General features: G+C 35.5%; 2 protein-coding genes, 1 long non-coding RNA gene and 1 other non-coding gene across 7 annotated transcripts; 3 read left to right on the top strand and 1 right to left on the bottom strand.

Annotated features, from left to right (window-relative positions):
* Positions 1–1,428: 1,428 nt before the first annotated feature.
* LOC108822119 (transcription factor MYB106-like) lies at positions 1,429–9,965 on the bottom strand. Of its 4 annotated transcripts, none has more exons than XM_056992184.1 (5): positions 9,099–9,965; positions 3,625–3,757; positions 3,169–3,361; positions 2,485–2,778; positions 1,429–1,718 (listed from the first exon to the last, which is right to left on the bottom strand). In XM_056992184.1, the coding sequence occupies exons 1-4, from the start codon at positions 9,229–9,231 to the stop codon at positions 2,503–2,505; spliced, it is 735 nt and encodes a 244-aa protein (XP_056848164.1). In that variant the 5' UTR covers positions 9,232–9,965; the 3' UTR covers positions 1,429–1,718; positions 2,485–2,502. The 4 variants fall into 4 exon arrangements, with proteins under 4 accessions (XP_056848164.1, XP_018450643.1, XP_056848165.1 ...); XM_018595141.2 differs by having other exon boundaries at positions 3,625–3,754; positions 9,099–9,964; XM_056992185.1 differs by having other exon boundaries at positions 1,430–1,718; positions 2,715–2,778; positions 9,099–9,962.
* Positions 9,966–12,630: 2,665 nt separating this feature from the next.
* On the top strand, positions 12,631–14,330 carry LOC130498472 (uncharacterized). The gene is made up of 2 exons (XR_008937364.1): positions 12,631–13,503; positions 14,018–14,330. It is a non-coding gene; the product is annotated as an uncharacterized LOC130498472 (long non-coding RNA).
* Positions 14,331–19,511: 5,181 nt separating this feature from the next.
* LOC108823055 (protein IMPAIRED IN BABA-INDUCED STERILITY 1-like) lies at positions 19,512–23,070 on the top strand. The gene is made up of 8 exons (XM_018596283.2): positions 19,512–20,059; positions 20,189–20,473; positions 20,555–20,881; positions 20,957–21,184; positions 21,287–21,384; positions 21,480–22,095; positions 22,497–22,629; positions 22,766–23,070. Exons 1-8 carry the CDS (start codon positions 19,652–19,654, stop codon positions 22,783–22,785), a joined length of 2,115 nt encoding a protein of 704 aa, XP_018451785.1. The 5' UTR covers positions 19,512–19,651; the 3' UTR covers positions 22,786–23,070.
* Positions 23,071–23,928: 858 nt separating this feature from the next.
* Positions 23,929–24,123, top strand: LOC130499344 (U2 spliceosomal RNA). The gene has a single exon (XR_008938223.1). It is a non-coding gene; the product is annotated as a U2 spliceosomal RNA (small nuclear RNA).
* Positions 24,124–25,364: the final 1,241 nt, after the last annotated feature.

Below are 25,364 nucleotides of genomic sequence, written 5' to 3'. Positions count from 1 at the left end.
GAACAAATAGGCAATTTTGTTGTTTAGCAAACAGTTATTTTCTTAAATGTAATTTTCATCCTAAACATGATGAAAAACAGAGCGCCGATTGTATTTTTGTGGACTTTCAAATTTCTCTTTTACATGTGTTCGGATTTTTTTTTGTCATCGCATATTTTTTTATAGAAAAAAAAGAGATGAACGTATAAAACGAACAAAATCTTATAAATCTAAAATCTAACTAAACGTTTGTCAATAAAAAACAACTGATACCAATTTTCTTTAACGAACAAACAAAATATCGCATGTATGAATCAAATTGAACAATATTCTATGAGATAAACGAAGAATAAGGAAAAGTTCACGTGAAGTGAACTTGACCTAACCTAACCATACAGTATATGAAAGAATCAAACTCAACGGTGACACAATGTCATAGAACCCAAGAAAGTAGGTTCGGTATAGTACGAAATTGCAGTTTAGTTTGGGTTGTAATAAATGATAAACTCAACTGTATCTAGATCATAACAAAGTCCAACTTGGTTTTGGATTCAAAATAGATCATCAAGTTTCGGGCAAGGTGGGACCAGTGGTAAGCGCCCTGGGTTCGACATGCGGTGGCCACCGGGGCTAGCGTTAAATCGCAAGAATACGTGGGTTGCCGTCGGCCTCGTGGGATTAGTCTGGGCGAAGCCTGGGACCCCCACGGTTATCAAAAAAAAAAAAAAAAAAAAAAAAAAAAAAAAAAAAAAAGTTTCGGGCAAGGTGGGCTTTAAGAGTCAAAGCTAGACACAGGCACACGCATGACATGATGATAACCTCCCTGACCAAGATTAAGTGTTTTCACTGTTTAAGCAAACCCCCATTAACGTCATTTTAAGAGCCCATATGGATATCAGTTTGAGTTGTGGTAGACACTACGACCTGCCCTGACGGAGACAATATCACGGTCCTCTTACTTGAAGGGAAATTCACATAAAATTACTAATTATATTGTTTTCTATTTTTATTATTTGTTGTTTTATGATTAGACACGGAGATGAAAAATATTTGCTTTTTCGAAGCAAATAATTATTAATTATTTAATATTTTATTCAGTAGTAAAATAAATTATAGAATATGAACAATCATAAATATAAAAACTTAATAAATCTTACATCAAAATTTGGAAAAAAATTGAAACAAATAATTTTTTAATCAGTTAATAAAGAAACAGAAAGAATAACAAAATATATGTATTCATGGCAAATATATTTAATGAATTCTTCTTTTTCACTTGTATTTTTAATTCTATAAAATAGCGCAGACATATATTTATAGAGATTATATATTGTGATTATTTGGATTCTGACGAAGTAGTAGTTATATGGTTAAGAGTAGAAATTCCGAAAATGGGAAAAAGTTTGGTAGTGTGACTTTTGAATCAACAGCAACATGAAAATTTCATGTTAATTACCCAAACTAAACAATCTTCATTGGCGTCGACTTATTTTCGTAAATTCATTTTGTACTGCTATTTTGCATTTTTCGTTTCACTGTCATTCTCTTTGGTTAAAGTGGTCCACATTATTTTTCTTCGTTGCAACAATACATACAACACACGTACGGCGTACAAGAGGACCGAGTCAGAAGATGCGAGTACTCTAGTACAAGAGGGACACGTACGGCGTCGTCTCGTACTCCATTTCGTCAGTCTCCATATAACGCCTAACAGGGCCGTCTCAAACTTTTCACAGACCCTGTTCAAAAAGAAAATAAGACCTCTTTTAATAATCTGAAATAATTTTGTTTTTTTACAAAATACTATTATAATATAAAATAAATACATTAATTTAATTATTTTTAATCTAAATAACACTAATTAATTTAATTATTTATAATCTAAATAACACTAATTTTTTTGTTATTAATGCAAAATCATTGATCAAATCACTAAATTTGATTATTTAGCATTTTTAATGCAAAATCATCGATCAAATCATCAAATTTGATCATTTTTCTAACTTTTTCAGTTTTTTACGTTTATTATATTCACGATCAGAAATCATAATCTATAAATATAATAAAGTAAAAAATCAGAATAGTAAGCTATATACTCTTGATTGAACAAGTCACTTTTTTTTCTTGTCAAGCTAGCTTTATTTTCTTCGTGTTTGCTATTTTTAATTAAAAATGGTGAAGGAAATATATTTTGTTCTCCGTATTTATAGTCACTAATTGATCATTGTTTCCTAATCATAATCAATTAGAATATTGACTTTTAATACTACCACTGAATATTCTAACACACACCAACTATTTATTACTTTCCATAATATATAATTGATATAAATAATAATTACTTCATAATTTATTGCATTTTTAGTTGGTTATATAAAAAAAAAATTGTAGTTTATATTTATTGGTTATAAATACGAAAACTAAATAAAAATAGTCATTCTGATTTTATAAAAATATGATTTTAAATTTATAACTATTAGTAAAAAAATAAAAAAAATTATGGACCCTCTAAAATTTTGGACCCTATTCGACCGCTCCACTTGCACGTGCTAAAAGACGGCCCTGACGCCTAACTTCTTCGTCGTCCCATATCAGAAAATCGCCTTCTTCTTCACAACCACCAATCTTCTGATCCCTCTTTGCCTCTTCTTTATCACCTTGATAATTGCTTGTGGTTCTCGGGTCAAACAAGATGTTCTTAATCATGTTGAGATCGTATTGTCTAGATGAGATACCTGCGGCGAGCTTGTTCAGGAGACAAGCCGAGCCGGAAGGTGCGGAGGAACAATGGCTTTCCGTCAGGCCCGGCTCTACCCCATGGCAATATGGGCAATTGCCATGGGTCCATGGGTCCAAATTTTTTTTGTATTATTTTACTAGGTCTATTTTGTTTGTTAAATTATCTATGAGTTGGTAAAATTATAATTAAAAGGTCCATGATTAACTAAATCTAACTGAAATACAATAAAACAAAAAAAAAATTACCTTTCACTTTTCTCATTTTTTTCATTAACAAAACCTAATTTACACACAAAAACTCATTTTTCAAAAAATATTTGAACACCACAATTTTTTTGTTTTAATTAAAAGAAATACAATAAATAAAAGTTGAATTTTTTTTATAAAAGGGTCTTTATTTTATATTTTGCCTAAGGCAAAAAAAAAATTTAAGACGGGACTGCTTTCCGTTGTTGGCCCCGTAGTCGTAGAAGAGCTACCACATTCTACGTAAGTGGTCGTGACGGTGAGGTTATTGTTGATGGGCTCATGGGTCATCGGGTCAATTCCGTTCCTCGACAGTTTTTTCTTGAGACAGGAGTTCCAGTGGTTCTTGATGTCGTTGTCGGTTCGATTCTCCATGTGCTTCGCAATGGATGCCCACCTTCAATTTTAACAAATTTAGTATATTTTTTCAAAATATAATTATATCCTGCTCAAAACCAAGACTAACTAATCTCAAAGTCATAGAAGTCGATCGGATATTCTTACCATTCAAAATTGTTTAAACCAAATATTACATTATACATAGTTAACATCCCTATCTCATGTTAATCCGAATTGTAGGTTTTGACTTCTGACAGAGCAGTAGTTTTTTTCTTAAATAAAAGACAGAGCAATAGTTATTAATCAAGAGAAGAAACCAACCGGTTTCCGAGAACAGCATGAAGTTTGATGATCTTTTCTTCTTCCTGAGGAGTGAATTTGCCTCTTTTAATCCCAGGCCTTAGGTAATTAAGCCACCTTAATCTGCAGCTCTTTCCACACCTCCGCAAACCTACTTTTTCATGATAAATTATTGAAATGCCAATTTTAGTAGTCAAAAGCAGTTTAATTATACTTTTGTAGTGGCAAACAAAAGAAGCTGTGTAGAATTAAACTTTTCCTCAATTATGGAGGACTAAAAAACATAATATATTAGTTGCAATTTTTTTTAAACATTTCGACCATATAAAAAGATTTTTTTTTTTTTTTTTTTTTTTTGTAAAATTTAGATTATCAAATAAGGTTTTCAGATGCTACAATAGGAAGAAAGGCTTGGGTCTGGGCCAGAATGTAAGCGGGCCTTAGCATGTAAGTCCGCAGACCCATTAAGCTCTCTTTTGATGAAAGAGAAACGACAAAACGAGAAAGAAGAGGAGAGCGAGGCGATGTCCGAGAGTACTCCGTAGAGCTCGGTCGGATGGCGTCCTGTTGAGATTGCTCCGATGAGCACTTGAGAATCTGATCTTAACCAGATGTGATTGTAGTTGAGGTCGATCGCGTGGAGGAGTGCGTTTTTAATCGCCAGAGCTTCCGCCATGCAAGCCGAGGAGACATGATCCTGAAAGAGAGAACCCCGATTCAATTCTTGTCCTTGGAGGGTGGTGAAGATCCAAGCCAATCCCGCTTTCCCTGTATCGGCTCTCCACGCTGCATCGGTATTACAGAAGAGCGTGCTCGGTGGAGACGGTTGGTGGATAGTAGGCTGTCGGGAGGTCGGTTGACTCGCTGTTCGCTTTGTTTTCAGAGGTTGAGCTCTCTCCCATTCCCTGGTGGCGACGATTGAGGTTGTGATGACTTCTACCGCAGTTGAAGGTTTCTTCTCAAAAGTGAGTTTGTTTCTAGAGATCCATAAGAACCAGCATATCCACGGCACTATGTTGATAGAGAAACCAAAAGGAGGTAACGTGATCCAAGAGTTCGACAGGATGAGAGCTTCTTTGATTGAAGAAATCTGTGAGGAATCGAAAGAGTGATTCCAGGGGCCTAAACTCCACACCTCCTTGGCGAAGGGGCAGTGGAACAGAAGGTGCAGAGTAGTCTCCTGTTCACCGCATCTGCAGCAGAGAGGGGGGACCAGAAGGCCCCGCTTTTGGAGGTTTTCCCCTGTAGGTAAGGCTCTTTGACAAACTTGCCATAGGAAGAACTTGATTTTAGGTAGCATTTGTACTGACCAAATAAGCTTGTTCCAGTTCCAATAGTTGTTTACAGCGTTCAAGAGTATTGATGTCGACTGAACCTTTGCAGATTGGAGAGATAGGTAACCGGACTTAGCGGAGTACTCACCAGACGCATGGAAGGTCCATACATGTGTATCAGGAGCTCCATGAGTGCTAGGTCGTATGGCTAAGATTTGAGAGGTTAGTTCCGGGAGAAGATTGTTTACTCTGGCTTTGTTCCATTCTTTTGTCTCTCGTGATAGCAAATCGGATACTAACAAATCTTGGTCGCCTTCTAAAACAGGTCCCGCAGGTTTCAGAGCAGAAGTGGGGCTTATCCAAGCATCTTTCCAGACGCTTGTAGTCTCTCCATCTCCAATTACTTTACCCAAGTGGGTTAGGAGAAGATCTCTGCCCTTCAGGATCCCCTTCCAACCATGTGAAGAAGCTTTGGCGGCCTCAACTTTGAGAAAAGAGGTGGTAGTGTAGTACTTGCCTATCAAGATGCGTGAGAGGAGACAGTCTTGCTTTGTGATGAGTCTTCACGCGATCTTCCCCAAGAGCGCAAGGTTAAAAGCTTGGATGTCACGGAAGCCGAGACCTCCCAACCCTTTAGGTAAAGTTAACGTATCCCAAGCAACCCAAGCTATTTTATTTACTCCATGCTCAGAATCCCACCAAAATCTGGTGAGGACGGATTGAATACGTTTACACAGACTAATAGGGATCTCAAAGCAGGTCATTGCAAAGGTTGGGATAGCGGAGAGGACCGCTTGGAGCATGGTAGCTTTTCCTGCCTTGGAGAGGAAGCGAGAAGAGTAGTTTAGAGCTCTCTGCAGCATCCTATCGACGATTGACGAGAAGAGATCCTTCTTCTTTCTACCAAAATGCTCCGGCAGACCCAGGTACTTACCCACTCCACCTTCCTTTTCGATTTTAAGGTGTAGTTTAACCCTCATTTTTACCTCCGGTGGTGTTTTTGCAGAGAAAGAGATAGATGACTTCGCCACATTTATCATTTGTCCTGAGGCAGACTCATATCCATTTAGAATTTCCATGAGAGTGGAGCAGCTCTGTGGATCCGTCTTCGTGAAGAACATGGTATCGTCGGCAAAAAGAAGGTGGTTTAGTCTTGGACTCTTTCTTGCAACTCTCAGTCCCGCCATCGTTCCATTGATTTGTGCTTTCTTGCAGAGACCGGAGAGGACTTCTCCGCACAAAATGAAGATGTAGGGGGACAAGGGGTCTCCCTGGCGGATCCCTCGTTGAGGTGTAACACATCCTGCCACTGTGTTATTGATCAGGAAGGAATAGGAGACCGTGGTGATACACTGCATGATCAGTTGAATCCAGGTATGATCAAATCCCAAACGTTTCATAACTGCTTGTATAAAGGACCACTCAAGCCTATCATAGGCTTTACTAATGTCTGTTTTCACAGCCATGGAGCAGTGGACGGTAGCAGCTGAGTTTTTAAGATAGTGCAGCATCTCATGCGTGATGAGGACATTGTCAGAGATAGCACGATCAGGTATAAAGGCAGACTGGTTCTCTGAAACAATATCCTGTAAAACTGGCTTTAACCGGAGAGATAGAAGCTTAGAGATTATTTTGTAGTAGACGTTGCATAGAGCTATAGGCCTGTAATCTGAGACTTGCTTTGGGCTCTGGATCTTAGGGATCAGTCTGATATGTGTATTGTTGATAGTGCAAGGTAGAGAGCCCGTAGAAAAGAAGTACTGAATCTCTTTTGTCACTGCAGGTCCTATAGCATTCCAATTGGATTGGAAAAAACTGGCAGAGAAACCATCGGGCCCCGGAGCTTTATCTGGATGGATTCCAAAGAGTGCAGTTTTTATTTCGGCTGAGGAAGGTATAGCTATCAACGCCTCATTTGTCGACGTGCTAATACACGGAGTTAAGGCTCTGTTCACTACCACCGTAGCTGAAGGAGATGTGGAATCGAAGATATGTTGAAAGTAGTCTGAGATCACCTTTACTATCTGCTCCTCCTCGAAGACAGGTGTGCCCGAGGGGTCTTCTATGACGGTGAGCTTGTTACGAGCACGTCTACTCTTGGTGGAGGCATGGAAAAACCCCGTGTTTTTGTCCCCAAGGGTGAGCCACAACTGTCGGCTCCGTTGCTTCCAGAATTCCTCCTCCGCCTTATAGGAGTGGAGGAGTCTCTGATTGATTTGAGAAATCAGGAGATCATCTGCTATCATGTCAGACATGGCCTTATCTAGCTTTTTGCGCAATTCCTCTATCTCTTTTCTGCTGTTTAAATAATTTTTCTTACTCCACGCCGCTATTTCTCCTCTGCAGTTGCTGATCCTCTGCGCTACCGAGAGGTTTGGATTCTCATTCCAGGTTCGGTCAACGATCTCCTTTATTTCTTCATTATCACGCAATCTCCGATCATACCTGAATAATTTCTGCGGTTTCTTTTTTTTGCTGTCAAAGGTGGAGAGGATTGGTCTATGGTCCGAGCCCTCGAAAGGAAGATAATGAGATCGACCGTTTGGGAATAAATCCATCCAAGTGCTATTTGCCATAGCTCGATCCAGGCGACAGTGCACCAGGTGGTTGTGCCGCTTCCCCCTCCAGGACAGAAAGTTCCCGGAGTGCTTCAGATCAAACAAGTCGCAAGATGAAAGGAAGGTTCTGAAGGCCGTGAAAGAGCTCTCCGGTCTCATCTTACCCCCTGATTTCTCATCACTATTGGTAATTTCATTAAAATCCCCTGTTAGAAACCAGGGACTATCGCGTGATGTTGCAATACCAGATAGTTGATCCCATACTGCTTGTCTGTTAGGTATCTCAGGAGCTCCATACACGAATGTACTATTGAAGGAGACGTTCTTGAAGGTAATCAAGGTGTCGATGAAGTTTTGAGATGATGCTAGAATCTGAATGTCGATTCCCTGTTTCCAGAGGATTGCAAGGCCACCTCCATTAGTTGGTGATGGGGAGACCAGAAAATGGGAGTCCATATGGAGCGGTTGCACTTCTGTCAGAACCGTGGAGTCGATGTTTCTTGTTTCTGAGAGGAAAATGATATCAGGGGAACACTTAGAGTTCAGATCCATGAGCCTTTGGACTGTCTGTGGGTTCCCAATATCACAGCAGTTCCAGCTCACAACGACTAAGGAAGAGGCGGACGAGGGGTGTGAAAATCCTGCTGGCTTGCGGCTTGCGGCGTTTGCAAATAAAAAGATTTTTGAACCAGATTAAAAGGTAACGATTAAAGATTGAGGATTTTCAAACATACAATTGTGTATAAATGTGAGCAAAGCATATAGGGTCCGTTAATAAATTGCAATCGGTTTTTATAATATCATATGGATATAAGTTTGAATTATATAGATTCCGGAACAAAATCATTATACAGTATATTATATTGAAATTTAGCAATCATTCATGTACTCTCGCTACAACATTATAATATACAATATGACATGTGTATGTACTTTCACTTTCTTTTCTTTGATCGGTCAAAATGCACTTTCACTTTCTATTACTGGTTTGGTTACAAAAATGATTTCGCTAGCTAGGATTTCATGAAGATTTTATAATTGAGTTTGCCCCCTCCAAAGAACATGGATTCTGCTATTACTTCCGAATGTAGAAGATACTCTTCTACATACAGTATAAACCAAAATTCATATCCCAAAAAACTATTGTAATACTAATTATGAGAAATTTCAGCAAGACAACAACAAATGGGGAAATGTAAAAACTATAGGCAAGTAATTTCTAAGAATAGTTTTAATTCAGGAAGATGTGAAGTATTGAAATCCAAGTATTTCACTACATATGATTTTCTATTTCATTTAGATGAAGAGGAATTGTAATTAATAACAAGAAAAAGAACCAGCTCTAGAGTTATTCTATGCCAGAAAGAAACTAAAACAAGAGGAAAATTTGGTTGTTTGATTTAAACAAAGGAATACTTTAGTTCGTAAGTTACAAAATAATAATAACAATAATAATAATTTAGTTCATAAGAAAAATCTAGAACTGATCTAGCTAGACTTACTTTATAAACCCCTTGTTCCAATAATTTAGTTGAACAAAAGCAGGAAAAAGAGACGCATAAAATATTATATGTTAATGAAATATCTATATCATAAAAATGTTTATGAATTTTTGGTATATATATGGACATGGTGAAAGTATATGTGTATCCGATATATATACCAGCTCTTTTGGGGATTGAACGCCAATCACACATGCCATGCTCATTGATGTAAGCGATGAGCTTTTCGTCTTCCTCCGCTGTCCACTCTCCTTTCTTCATCCCGTCGTCGTCAAACCACGTCTTCCTCCCCATTTTTTCTCAGGCCGAGCAATCCTATAGATGCCACATTCACAGATAAGACAGTATTAGAATAAGATAGATATAGTGTATTTGGAAGTGAGTCTCTCTCTCTTCTTTTTTAGTTAAAGTGAAATGGTCTAGAGAGGGTGAGCAGTGGGATTGTGTATAAGGGATATACAGTTATATATAACACCTATATTTTTGGTTTTACTATATTTCCATCGTGGGATTTTTAACCTTGCCGCTAGATTTAACGATTTTATAACATTTTTGAAAAGTTTTTGTAGAAGTACAAATTTTCTACAAAGGTACCAAATCCTGCGAAAACGTATGCGTACAAAATCAAGAGTAAAGTTTTTAGGGGAACAATAAAACATCAATTACGTAACACCTTCAAAAAATCAAATCATTGAGTTAGAAAAGTTTTGTAATTTATTACCACAATATCTTTGTTTATAATACAATTATTTTAGCTATCAAAATATTAAAATACACATTGTTTGTGTATCACCAAGTTTTTTTCTAAAATCAGTGGTGGATTGGTGACTACATTGTTTGCGACTCGTGCTTTGGGGTGCCTGTCAGTCTGAGTAATTATGAGGTGCGTAAGTTTATTTGTACTCCCTCTGTTTTTTAAAGATACATATTCTAGACTTTTCACATATATTAAGAAATCACATTAAAAATACATTGATTTTTGTGAATAATAATTTTCCATAATCTTTAACTAATAAAAATCCAATAAACACAATTAATTTTCTTGAAGTTAACAGATTTTCATTAAATAATACATTGAAAAAGTAAAAAGTATATCTTTTTAAAACAAATTTTTTTCCTAGAACATGGATCTTTAAAAAACAGAGGGAGTATAGAATATGGACGGAAAGCGAAGATCAAATAGTTCGAATAAACTACCAAATCCATGCGTGCACAACAATAAAAATAATTACCTACTTTTATCAAAAAGAAAAAAATTACCATGCAGAATTAAAAAAAAAATCCAACTTTAGACGAGCCAAATTTATGTTTATAAATTAAAAATTTTGGGTTCTAGTTTAGAAACATTTAGCAAAGTTAATGAATAGTATGTTGGCTCTTATATATTTGTTAGGTCTTGACACTTCTGTGATAATAACTTTGCTGAACCGCTCACACTGAAAAAATCTCGTGATAATTGATTGGCTTTAGGTTTTGGACGGTTAGATAGATCAAATTATATATATGTTGGATTGTGATTCAATATCAAATTTAATTAATTTTTATTTAACTAATTAAAGATTTAATGGATTACTAACGATGACCAAACCGGAGGTCTTGTTCCCGTTCCAGTTTTGTCTGGTTGATATTTTATTAAAAAATCAATACAATGACCCAACCAACAAAAATACTTCAGACGGGACTAATCTCTAATCCAAATTCATTTTGATTTTGATAGAAATAAACAGGTATACAGAGTAATCTGGTAAATGAGAATGCACATCACATTGTCAACCTATCTAATCCCAGGCCTTATTTAATTAAGCCACCTTAATCTGCAGCTCTTTTCAAGTTTCTGCAAACCTTTTTCATAATAATAAGTTGTGCTCTAGTCGGGTAGTGGCAAACAAAAAAGATGCAAAGATTAAAACTTTCTTATCAACAGAGAAGAATATGATGACATTTTTGGATAAAAACTTGGAAAACATTTTCTTTTTTAGAATGGGTCTTGAAAAGGACTTTTTCAAAAAGAATTTTTTAAAAGTAAAAGTGGTATAATTTATTAGATTAAGACTCACATATATTCAAATATTTTAAAATATAATTGATTCTTAAAATAAAATCATTTCTTAAATATTATTTTGAATATATTTGATTTGTTAGTTTCACTTTAGAAATAAAAATTCTAAGTTTGATTAGTTAGGGAAAAATACACTTGATCAGTGTAAAAACAGATCATTAACGTATATGCATGCGGCGAAGTGAAAATGGCAAAACAACTTTGGAAGAGTAAGGTTAATCTTTAATATACGAAAAATTAACAAGATTTAGCTTGCACGAGACTGTTATTATATCCGAAATTTCGAATGAGAGTTTTGATAAATGTAAAATGGACAGTTCAGTTTTTTTTTCAAAAAAAAAAATTGATGGTTCAGAGTTTATAGTTTATTGTAACAAGAATTCAGATACTTGATCCAATAAGATTTCCTTAAAACTTCTGGTTAATTTTTTTTTTTTGAGAAAGGGCTAACTTCTCGTTTATTAAATTGAGAATTCAAAGTATTACAAATGAAAGCTCGCAATATATATATACATATATATATATATGGACTTAATTTTCATTGTAATTTTTTGTGTATGGTTTGATTTATCTGGTACAACCAAATTTAACAAACAATCATGAATTAGGCATGGTTAAAAAGGTTTTAACGAAAATGCGAAATAGTAACTAAATCGGATACAAAACGAAAGCTAGATAACGAATAAAACCAGAAGATGCGAATACGCTAGCCTACATGAACTAACAGTAAGCTGAATTGTTTTAGAAATGAGGCCAAACTTTGGCTGCCAAAGAGAATTCCCTCTATCATTAGCATATTGCAAATGCTTGGTGACTGAGAAAAGTAAAGCTAGAAGAAGCTTTTGCGCTAGCAGTTAGTAATCAAGTCTCATTGTAATTCTACTACCACAGTCGGGAATACATGTTGGTTCTGAAAAATCAATTGCATACTTAAATTGATCGCAGGGCTAGTCTAACCCATGGCAACATAGACAATTGCCGCGGATCCATGGATCCAATTTTTTTCTAGTATTACTTTATTAATTAAAAAATCTATTTTGTTTGTTAAATTATCAATTAGTTGATGAAATTATAATAAAAATTATATGATTAACTAAACCTAATTAAAATACTATAAAAACAAAAAAAATATCTTTTATTATTCTCAATTTTTCATTAACAAAATCTAATTTACACACAAAAACTCATTTTTCAATTTTTTCTTTGAACACTACGACTTTTTGCTTTAATTTAAAGAAATACAATAAATAATAGTTGAAATTTTCTTATAAAAAAAAATATTTTATATTTCGCCTAAGGCAAAAAAAAATTAAGACGGCTTTGATGTCCGAATGAAACATTATAGCTTTGATGTCCCAACTGCTTAAGATTTAGTATACATAGACAAGCCTCCAAATTGGTAACAGAAAAAAGGATTTACTAAAGTTTTTTACTAAATTATCTTTGGTACATTGCCCACGAGTAAGAACAAATAAACAGCAACTCATAACTAAGAACAAACAAACAAACAACAACTTAGCATATTTGTTTTTGCGTTAGTGACTGTTGTTTTGTTACATATACCTTTCCTCAAATCTAGTCATCAAGCTGTGTATGATTCACTCCTTGGTTTTCCTAGCTCTATGGTTTGGTTCTCCAGATATCAAACTTGTTTACAACGGAGAAACTGTCTCGTTTCTAGTTCTCTTAATCTTTGGGGCTCAACAATCCCCTGTGGCTAGTACCATACAGCTCGAGCACTTGATTATCTTCAATACTGAAGCCCTCTCCGAATCTCCATGCTCTTGAAGCACCTCTTGACTGCGTCGCTACGCGGTTAATTTGTTTTTGCCGAAGTGTGTCTCACGTTAAAGTAAACGCATCTTAATTTCTTTTGCCGAAGTGTGTTTCACGTTTAAGTAAACGCATTAATTTCTTTTAGCCGGAATATCTAAAATAACCCTCTTAACGTTTTATCTAATTCAATGAAAGCCTTCAAGTTAACATTTAAACAAATAAGCCTCATCAAGATCGTCTGCAAACGGTTCGGAAATTGCAGCGGCTGTCACATTGTTCCTTGCTTCAAAGGTTAGATTCTCTTAGTTTTCTTTGGCATAGGTGGAGAGCCGACGCCCGGAAAATTGTCAGATTCTTCAAACTAGAGTGAACAGGTGAGGTCTCGTGAACAGGTTAAAGTCATCTCAAGAAAACGTGGATGCAAACCACGCTTAAGGTTTACTCATGCGCCCTGCAATTCACGGGTCTGAATGGTTTTGTCTGAGCCCAACCCCGTAGGGCCTTCTCCTCTTGGTGCTGTTTGGGCCAAAGTCAACCCTAAGCCCATCCAAGATGGAGTACCTCGTCATGCATGCATATATAAGGAGATTAGTATGTATGATTAGGTTAAGAAACATAAGGAAACAAGCACAAGGTATTTGGCAAGCAATCAGATCACGTTAAAGGGCAAAAGAATGGAGACATCAACAAAGATAAATAGCTTATGCCTAAGTCTATTTGATCATAAGAAGGTTGCTGTATTCTCTTGCAGCTAAGTTGTTTGATTCTCTTAATTGTGCATTTACTTTCAAGTTTTAGATCTAGGTAAAGGATACCTTGAACCTTAAGTAATCCTAGGTTAAAACTCTACAATGGGTATGTTCACATGTGGATGTGATGAATCATACATGGGGCAGAGATTGAATGTGATTTTCATACTTGAAATCAAGGTAGATTGTACAATCATGAAGGGTATATTTTACAGTATGTTCTACTAGATAACATCACTTGCGCAATGGCTTTTCAATCCTTGTCTTCATAAAGTGTTGTATTCTCTATTGAATAGCATGTTTAATAGAATTTATGCCAATCTCATATACAAGTGGGAGCTGCTTTTGCTTTAGATCTTTATTTCTTTGCCATATCAAGAATTGTACTTGAGCTACTTGGAATCTTCTTTAAACGCAAAAGCAGTGACATGAATTGTTAGTTTTTCTGCCTATTTGGTTTCACTTTCTTGAGATTTCTTTTGATGTAAACATACAGTCAAGGAGCTCGATGTGATCGAAATGGCGGTTTAGGAGACGTGTTACGACCTGGAAAAGAATGCGTTTTACCATCATAAAAAATTGAATCTACGTACCATATATGTCTCTGTAGTTAATGCTTTTATTCAACTCTTATGCTTAGACTTTGGATCCATCTGAAATCTTTTACTCATTGGGAAACCCACAGTCCAAACCATTCTCTTCTGAGGGTAGTGGTAAGCCGGGGCACAGAGTGGATATCTAAAATTTTTGTAGTATCAGTGATCCATTTCATCTCATACGAATATTTATATATATAATTTGCTTCAATCCAGATTTTTTTTTAAATATTTACGGATTATTCGACTCGATCAGTAAATTATATTAAAAATATAAAAATAAAAAATAATATATAACACTAAATTATTTTTTTTATCAATTTAATATAAAACAATAATATCATTCTATCAAACTAACATTTTTACCAGAAATTGTAAAGTACAATTCAATATTAAAAAGTCTAATATGAAAACTCATATGTTAACATCTGATTCAATATAAAAATTAAAATGGATATGCAATAACCAAAACAAAAATTTGAAAAAAACATAAAATAAAAATAACTATCTATAAATATATATAATGGGATCGGATATTTAATTTTTCAAAAAATAATATTTGTGATTTATTTCGATTTTTACGGATATCGTATTTTGCTACTTGTTTTGATTCAAAACTTTATAGATATCCAAAATTTTCGGATCAAAAATCAAAACGAATAACAAATCAGATCAAATGTAACGGATATTTTGCCAAGTCCTATGCAGTAGTGATTGTTAGTATATATCGACCACCTAATTTCGGAGTACTAATAGTGACTGTTACAATAGATTTTATGGTTGGGTCATGGAGACATGAAATATCAAAAAACGGGAAAGGTGCGCAATTATGTGAGCTAGTGAAAGATGTCAGCCGAAAAGTTAAAGTGAACACAAACTAGATTAGGACCCGCCCTAAAGGTCGGAAATTGCGGAAATTGATTTGTCAAATTTCAATTAATAATATATGGTATATATAATATGTGTATATAATATTATATATATTTTGTGTAATATTTATATATATATATATATATATATATACATATTAGACATATATAATATTTTATTAAATATATATAGAATTTAATAGTGCTATAATTTGTGTTGTACTTGTTATTAGTTTGTATTTAATCTTCTTTCATTTTTAGTATAATAATTTGCCTTCTCACATTTTTTACCTTTTAACTTATACACATAGTTATGCTCTTTTTCAAAAAAAAAACTTATACACATAGTCTCGTAAAATGTAATATATAAAAAACATATTTAAAAAATCTACTGACTATATGCCACCATTATTTGGTTGTTTGAACAAAAAAAAATCATGTTCTTGCATAACTGTGTATGTTGTGATATGATGTAGGTAAAAAGTAAATATATGGAAGTAAAGTTAGTGATACGAACATGAGCCTATGTTGGTCTATGCCACAATTATTTAGTTTTGAAAGATCAATGAGCATAAGCATAGACGGTCTTTGTATGCTTACGTTGTAAATAAATCATATATTTTTTCTCTTATGTTTGGAATGATATGGAACTCGTTATTTAAGAGTGGTTCAGTTTTATATGATCTAATTATATTAAGAGATTAACCAAAAATATTATAAAAGTGTTACTGGTTAGGTTTAACTAATCTATGTTGGTTAAGATTTGGTTTAATTTAAGTTGGTAGGTTGCATTGTATAGGAGGCATGATATATTGTAGCACCAACTATGAAAGAGTCCAAAATTTAAACGAGAATTTCAAATAGTAGATAATCCCTAAATTAATAGATTAGATAGCCCTTTTACTTTTTTTATTTGGTTTTTTTTTTACTCTCTTTATTTAAGTGCTTAGATGATTAATATTTTTATATTTTATTAAAAATGTGATTAATTATATATTAATTCGTTAACTTGTTTTAATTTCACGTTATAATCATATTTTTAGATATAATTTTTTTATTTTCTTTGTGTGATTTTGATCAAAAGATCATACATTTTTTTAATATAAGTAGTATAGTGGAATTCAATTTTCAACCAAGAAGCTTTCACTAAATAAGAACCTACACAATATTTCAAAAAGTGTGGTGGATTCGAATTTCGGCTCTGTACCATTAATGCTGCTCCCACATACACGTATGAAACGCAATTAATTTATCTCTGGAGGTTTTAAATTGCTTAGGATGGTTGAAGGTTTTGTAACCTAACCTCACATGGTCCAACAATAGTTCAAAAATTTAATGAGAAATGGAAGTATATTGATTACCGAAGCTCAAATGCCGAGGAGATATCTTACTTAAAAATCAGTAGCATTTAAATCTCAATACGCGTTTTAATAACACAAGGGAGGTTACTAGAGAAAAAGGATTCTTAAATGATCCGCATGTGTTTACGACTAATAAACGAATACAAATACAAAAAGACTACAAAATGTGTTACCGCGTGATTGATTATCAAGTCGTCGACAAGCGCAGTGTTAAATGTATACAAAAACTATGCGGCTTGAAAATAGTATAAAAATGGCAAAACAAGTCAACAACGACCCACCACCGTTTTTGGCCGTATTAGCTCAATCTAACACACTGAACACTAGTCAAACTAGTTCCATTTGCATAATAATAGTATATCGGCTATGCACTATCCATAGAAATAACGAACTAAACAATGTGAAACCAAATAAAATGTACAAAAACAAAAAATAATGTGTAAAAGAGGTTCATACTAGTATCAAGTATTTTCAGTTAGAAAAAGCAAAAACATAAAGAAAAAAATGTTTTGTATCGAGAAAAATTGGATAATACTAATAAAATTTACGAAATCCTAAAAAGGAGATAACAAAAGAAAAAGAGCAAAAATAACAAAGAGTGATACTAGATCAAAAACCTCATCATCAGTCATAATTCATTGTCGATCCAAAAAAAAAAGTCTTTCCCGTGGATGTCGCTTAAATATACTATTTCTCCATTTTGATTTTTTTATGACATTTATAATTGAGACAATTAGTTGGAAATACCAAATCGAATGCAAAATTGGCAAAATACCCCACACGCTCTAAAACTTAAAAATACTGTAGATAATTTATACTGTCCTACCATGTTTGCCCTTCATTTAGTTACACGTATGATCATTTTCGATCAATTTCAGATTCACCAAAAGATTGCTTGTACTATCACAGACTACTATTTTTCTAGCTCTGTGCATAGGTTTTCTCCTCCACATATTTGTATTGGATTTCGCGCTAGTCAGCAGAGAGAAATCTGGCAATAATATGATGTCAAAATCTACAAGAATATCCGCTTGTTATAGTATATATGGCGGGATGTAACTGATAACATGATTCCTTAAGGTGTATTATATGAAAGGAGTTACACATTTCATGTAGCAAAGTAACTCTATATGATAAAATGCAACTTAAAATTTTACGGGGTACATGTACTAGAATGTTAAGAACATAAGTGGACTGCAAGCATCTGGGTAACCTTAGAGTTAATCATGTATTCATGTTATTATTATTATTTTTTTTTGTAAACTTATTCATGTTATTATTTGCTAAGTTATATTGTACACACTATTTATTTGTTATTTCCTTTACATGTGATTCCCTTACAAAATAATTGTTCCTAACACATTTTTTAGTGACTACTACATCACTTAGTAAACACTACAAAGTGTTAACCTGAAAATATATCATTTAACATATGGTATATCAGTTGCCTTTGGTCATACATAAGAATATATCAAATAAAAGATAATATATGCTTACTTATATTGTTAACGGTTACTAGTATATTTAGACCACTAACATTGATTATATCATCAAACATTAGAGTCTGTGTATTGTTGGGAGTTATTCTTCTGAAGTTACGTATGACTGATGGGGACTAAATATACAATTTAACAAATAGTTTATTTCGTAGTTAACATTTTGTAGCACCACTAAGTGTTACAGTAATCATTAAGATATGTGTTAGAGAAATGTATTTTATAAATGATTACATGTTAAAGGATAACAAATAAGTAATGTGTCTAATATAAAACTTAGCAGATAATCACATGTATATCTAGTGTCTTAGCGAGACATCCATGTTCTTCCGATGTAGCTTTCAACAAATCATTCTTTCCGCCAGCGAGTATGATCCCAGCATCAGTCATAAACGATAACTTATATTCTTCCTCTTTATTAACTAGGAAATGCGTGCATAGTTGTGATTTTGTCCACCCACATTCTCTTTATTCTTCCTCCTGCACAAGTCCACAAAAATACATACTTCCATGGACATAACATAACACAAACATAATTCACGTGGGTTCATATAGATGACTATTTTCAGGCGGAGAGATTTTTACCTTTGAAGCTTCACTTTGATAAAACCAAGGAATGCATGTGACAAAGGCAGGATGAAGAGTGACAAAGTGATGATTTCTACTAAACTTATTTCTACATCACCTTCACGATAGGACATGTAACAGTATATATATATATATATATATATATATCATGGTTAAACTCTAAGTAGAAATCGTAGCTGTTAAAGTACAACTTCCCAGATAATAAAACAAGTTAACATGTTACAATACCAGTTGCCACCTAGTAACAATTTTAACTGTTACAATACAACTTGCCATCTAATAAAAACTGTTAACGCCGAGAGTATTTTCTTAACATACATAATCTATGATTAGCAGTTAACACCCGTTTGAAAAAGATATCAACATTGAATACAATGCAGGATATGAGTCACAAAGATATTAATCATTAAATAAGTAATTTGAATCAAAAGGCCAGGGTTCTTTACCTTCCGGTGACGGTTGCATCAAACGTGAAGAAGACAAGAAATGTATCTGATGCAGTGCGGGAACTTGATGAAGTTATCTTGGGTTCATGTTGCCAGAGATGGTGATTGTAAAGGAAGTGAAGGAGTCACCGTTGGAAGCGTATTGCTCTGCCGCCTGTGGCGCTTACCATCGCGTCCGAGTATACTGTCACCGCCGCGCCCACCCTCACCTCACCTCCGCTCATACCATCTTCTTTCTTATCTACTTCTTCTTTCTTTCTTCCTTCTTTCATTTGTTTTTTCTCTCGTATCTCTCTCTTCACTGTCTCCCATATTTTTCTCTTTTACTATTTTTTTTTTCAGTATACAGGTACTTGAGATAAAATCGTATCTTTTGATAGGATTTTGTAGCTTCACTAGTGGATAGGGGTAAAATGGTATTAACAAAAATTGCACAGTGACAAAACATGGATGGGGTAGTTTCTTAATATTAGTTTGAAATGTGTATATCTATCCTAATTTCTCTTTATAATTTGCTAAATTAAATAGAGAAAAGAAACGTCGACTTCCGTAATTCACGCCAGAAATTAAAGAAAGTGAAAAAAATAGGCAGAGAAAAAAAAACATTCTCTTTTCTCTCTGTATAACAGCAATGAAACTGTTATAGTTTCTCACTCACTACTTTTTGTTCTTGAGATTCATTCAAATACCGGATCCGGAGAGAGAGAGAGAGAGAGAGAGAGCACATAATACATGTGGTGACGCAACGCGGAGGGAGGAGCCAAGATTCTTGGTATGGGTTGTGTCAGCTCGAAGCAGACCGTCTCCGTAACGCCAGCCGTCGATCACTCGGGAGTGTTCAGGGACAACAACAATGCTTGTTCCGGGTCGGGTCGAATTGACGCCGAGGAAACTTCTCCGGCGGTGGCGGAGAAGAAGCTCGTTTCTTGGAGGAGCAAGAGCGGCAAGAAGAGCAGCAGCAAGAAGAGCGGCGGCGGCAGCGAGCTGGGGACCGAGTCTGGCCGCCGAGCCAGTTCGAATTGCAGGAGCGAGTCTTTGAGTTTCCGTCTCGGTAACTTGAGCAAGTACTTGGAAGCCGAGCAGGTCGCCGCCGGCTGGCCTTCCTGGCTGAGCAACGTCGCCGGCGAAGCTATTCACGGCTGGGTCCCGTTCCGATCCGACGCCTTTGAAAAGCTTGAAAAGGTTAACACTTTCACATTCCTCTGTTTTACTCTGTTTTACTCTGCTTTGCTCTGTTTTACTCTGCTTTGCTCTGTTTTTCCTTATAAAAAAATTGCTCTGGTTTTTATTTGTTTCTGGTGATTTTTAAAGATTGGTCAAGGAACGTACAGTAGCGTGTTCCGAGCACGAGAGACTGAAACAGGGAGGATAGTGGCTTTAAAGAAGGTAAAGTTCGACAATTTTGAGCCAGAGAGTGTTAGGTTCATGGCAAGAGAGATTCTGATACTCAGGAGACTCAATCATCCCAACGTTATCAAACTACAAGGCTTGGTTACTTCTAAACTCTCTTGCAACATACATCTCGTCTTCGAGTACATGGAGCATGACCTCACTGGTCTTCTCTCTAGCCCTGACGTCAACTTCACAACTCCACAGGTCAGTTTTGATTACATTCTCTTGTACTGAGATTTTTTTTTTGTACTACAAAGAATGACTGTTGCTTTTGGCCTTTTGCAGATTAAGTGTTATATGAAACAACTGTTGTCTGGACTTGATCACTGTCACGCACGAGGTGTGATGCACCGTGACATCAAGGGTTCGAATCTTCTGGTGAATAACGAAGGAGTCTTAAAGGTGGCTGACTTTGGGCTAGCAAACTTTTGCAATGCTTCTGCGGATAAGCAGCAGCAACCTCTTACAAGTAGAGTTGTGACTCTATGGTACCGACCACCTGAGCTTTTGCTTGGTGCAACTGAGTACGGAGCTTCTGTTGATTTGTGGAGTGTTGGCTGTGTTTTCGCCGAGCTTCTTCTCAAGAAACCTGTTCTGCAAGGAAGAACTGAGGTAAAACCAAACTGCTGTCTTGATATATAACTCAAAAAGTGTGTTGTTTCTTGAAATTGTATGTATGCTATACAGGTTGAACAGTTGCACAAGATATTCAAACTATGTGGATCTCCACCTGCTGATTACTGGAAAAAATCCAAACTTCCTCATGCAATGCTTTTTAAACCACAGCAGCATTATGATGGTTGTCTCCGAGAGACCTTGAAAGATTTGTCTGAAGCTGACATCGCTCTTATAGAAACTCTTCTTTCTGTAGAGCCACACAAACGTGGGACTGCGTCTACTGCTCTTGTTTCTCAGGTAACCACACTATGACAACATCAAGTTTGAATAAAGACAGTTGTTTAGTTTGTCTTGTCACATCTTTTCAATAGACTTTACCTTAGTTTTTTTTTTTTACAGTATTTTACTTCAGAGCCTTTTGCTTGTGATCCCTCAAGCTTGCCTGTATACTCTCCTAGCAAAGAGATTGATGCAAAGCATCGTGAACATGCAACAAGGTGAGAGTCTTCCCACTATCATTCTTTGGTCTTAACTCTCAAGTGCCCAGGTCTTGAAGTTCATTATCCTCAATATGCTATTTTGGAAATTTCAGGAAAAAGATTAGTGGTAATGGCAGACATGGTACAGAACTGAGGAAGCCAACAAGAAAGCCACCTGCATTTGCTAAACTTCCACCACCTAACTGCGTGCAGGACGCACGACGCCCTTCACAGACGTTTCAGAAACGTTATGGTCATTCAGTTCACAACTCAATCGACAGCGACGCCAGTTTATATGGGAAACTCCAAAACCCATCAGAACATGAGAAAGAAGAAGAAGAAGAAGCTTGTCATGTGAAGCACGCATCACAAGGAGATGTACCTTTCTCAGGGCCTTTGCAAGTCTCTGTATCAAGCGGTTTTGCATGGGCAAAACGTAGAAGATCACATAATAGATCTCTCTCAAGAGTTCACATTCCTAACCTGTTGGGACCTTCTCCTGCTTTTAGTGAGAGCACTGACGTTGAGTCTAAGATCAATGAGAATGAAAAGGAAGAAAAAGATTCCCAAGACCGTGAGGCATATGAAATGTTGAAGCTTTCGATGCTGAAGAAGTGGAGACAACTTGAACGTCCTGATTCTTTTGATGCTTCAGATGAGTATCATTCGCAGGAACTATCGTTGGCACTTTATCAGAGAGAAGAGAAGGCAACAAAACTGAATCACTTGGTATGTCAGTAGATTACAGAAAGCTAGCAATAGCATCTACTTGTTTTGTCCATAGTATCCAAATTCTAGTTGATATAGTACACACCAAGTGGCTTATGCCAACCTCAACTTATATAAAATTCAAAGTTATGTTTTCTCATGCACTAGTAAAGCTATTGATTTTCAAAGCTTGATATTGATATGTGAGATCATGAAAATGAGTAGAAAGAGATTCCAGATTGCTATTTTTGACCGAGTGTAGTAGCTTTATTGCTTAAAGTTCTTTTGTCTCTTTCCCATTGTTTTATATTCACTCCAAATCTTGAGAGGAAAAAGCAGAACAAGCATGATTTGCTTGTCTTTCTTTTAGGACATGTTGAAAAACATATTCAATGATGCTAATGAGCTAAGACTTTGGACAGGGTTACGAAGACGATGATGGCAAAATAGAATTCTCAGGCCCCCTGTTATCTCAATCTTATGGAGTTGATGAGCTATTGGAACGTCAAGAACGCAAGATTCGCCAGTTAGTTCGAAAATCTTTGTTCCAGAAAGGTAAAACATTATGCTACTAAATAACAAGAAACATCTGACTCATCCTTTTGTATTTTTTTTATACGTTGTATGCTATGAAACTAAAGATCTTAAAAAGTAATGAGCTACAACAAGTGTATGGATTTTTGAATTGCAGGTAAAAAACAAGGGAAATGAATTGTATAAATTTGTGTGTGTCAAAAGCTTCCCAAGTGGATTATCGAGAGATCTCCAAGAACTCAAAAGACTACTGATGGTCTAAGAGACACAATGATAGCAAGATCAAAGCCATGAAGCTTTTTTGTTGTTGATGTAACTTAATATCTCTGCGGAATTTATGATTTTCCATCATACGTATAGAGTTATCGCAGTTCCATATCATCATAACATTTAAATATATAGAAAATTCTTGTGGATATTTGTCAAAAAAAAAATATTTTATATATTCCAATATTGGGACCCTCTCATTTCAAGACGGTGATGGTGATGTGTTATGGGGATTTTAATGATATCTCGTGACATTGTGGATTTTAATGATATCTCGTGACATGGTGTATTTGAGCCTGTGAGGCATGTTGTATTATGATAGTGTGTCATCAGGATGTGACGTTATCCCATTCCGCCAAATAAACAAAAAAAAAGCATCCACAGAGGTATCCTATAGTTTTCTGCAGTTGCATCATTCATCATCGTTATGGTAATTTGGTTACAATATATTCTTACAAGCAAACTCTAAAACAATGTCTCGACCAAGGATGATAATGATCCTACAACGATCTCTTACATTGTTTTGTTTTTTTATCTCTTGCAATTGTGATCAGGTATATGGTGACTGTTCATTGCATTCTGCATCCACGTTCTACTAATAGACCGATAAAATCTCACAGTGAGCAATCTAGACTAGTCGATATTCAAGTACCCCTCTCCAGTATCTTGAAGCCAAAGTAGTTCTAATCTCTCTGAAGGTCTCCGATCTCTCAATGCCTCAAGCTGACGCCCAAAACAAACTGAGCAGCAATTTAAAACAAATATATACGGCAAGAGTTGTGTGTCCCACCTTTAGAGAGCGCTTTGCAAAATGAACAACATTACCCAGAAACTGAAGCGCTCGGGATCTTCAGGTGTAGGTATCATAGTCTCAACAATTAGAAGTGTTTCATATCTTTTCCTGGTTTAAGACTATCGTCGGTTACAAGCCAGCTAAAACAAGAGAGTGTTTTGTTTTGTCTAACTCTTTTAAACGTCCCACATCGGTAACTAAACAAATATGGGAGGCATGAGAAGCAGTATAAAAGATGAGGCCAAGCAATTTAGCAATTCATACCTTTCTCGGCCTTTTGGCTAAGATCAAGTGTAGTATCTGTTCTTATCAGTTTAATATCTGATATGTGGCCCATCGGGTCACACGATATTAATTCTATTTTTTAAGAGAGAAGATCCATTAAGATAGCTTGCTATCTGGATTTTCATGAGTCGTCCATGTGATGCACTACTGCATGGCTCGGCTCATCCCACCACTTATTAAGTTTAATTTGGAGTCTCTCTCTTGGTCCCTGAATCATATGATTCACACTTTTAATACACGTAAGTGAACGTATGTGACTATGTTCTCTTCAGGTTCAGGCTTTACATATGTAAGATACTAAGCGGCATGTGTAAGATACTAAACAACCATCAAACCATGTTTGCATGCGGATCTAATATTTGATTTTCACACATGTGACATGTCGAAAAAAATGAAGATATGCGATGTAGGAACATGTATATATCACACTCTAACACGAATACAGAGACTATGTAAAGAAAAAAAACAGGAAGAATAAAGATTTGGAAACGATCAGAACACTACGAGAAAGCTTTACCTAAATACAAATAACAATACTGCTGCAAGCTAGAGTGATTGTATAAGTTTCAATCTATTAGCGGCGCTTATGTAGAGACCCCCTTAGTCTTGTCCACATCTAAGTTTCTTGGGTTACTTCTTTCCCTAGAGTCTTCATTGGTATTTAGGAAGACTTCACAACAACTTTTACATAATAAGCTCATTTACAAATTTTGCGAAAGCAAGCCAGAAACCAAGTTTTACACCTAAGTCCTAAAACTGTATAGAACCGTAAAACAGAAATGAAATTAACTCACCGTTAGTCAATATATTGGTTCAGATATGTGAAGAGATAACTTCTGACAGGGGATGAACACATCCACGACAAAAAAAAGAGGCATGCTTTCATTGCAAAGTGTCTTGCTCTAATTTCCTTTCAGCATACTCCTCTGGAAAGTTATTTTGTGTATACTAATAGTATTCAGTGTCACTGCAAATATACAATTACTTCAGTATAATATTTGTAATCCATAACTGGGCAAGATACAATTACATGATATGACTCATTGCCTTGGACATGAGTGTACGTGTTTAGGTCGACGTTTACCAAAGATAAGGCAATCAATTTGGTTGATGAGGCTTGTGAAAATGTAAGACTCTAGCTAGCTTCATAGTCAACCTGAAGAATATAACCTTAAAAGAAGAGAATGCAGCTAGAGATAGAACTTCTCATGCCGTCCAAAAGAAGAAGCATAAAGCAAATTGACGTTCGTCTTGGTGGAGCTAATTTACTTAGCACTTCCTTATTCGCTTTTATGTTCTTTCTACATTGTCTAAGTCTGCATGTAGATGTTTTTTTTCCTATTGGTGTAAGTTTAGTTACGAGCTTTTTGTTTTTGTTGCTGTTCTGTAGGTGCGGAAAGAGATTGATAAC

Source organism: Raphanus sativus, chromosome 8 (assembly GCF_000801105.2).
Source record: "Raphanus sativus cultivar WK10039 chromosome 8, ASM80110v3, whole genome shotgun sequence".
Classification (NCBI taxonomy): Eukaryota; Viridiplantae; Streptophyta; class Magnoliopsida; order Brassicales; family Brassicaceae; genus Raphanus; species Raphanus sativus.
This window is presented reverse-complemented; position numbering and strand designations above follow the sequence as displayed.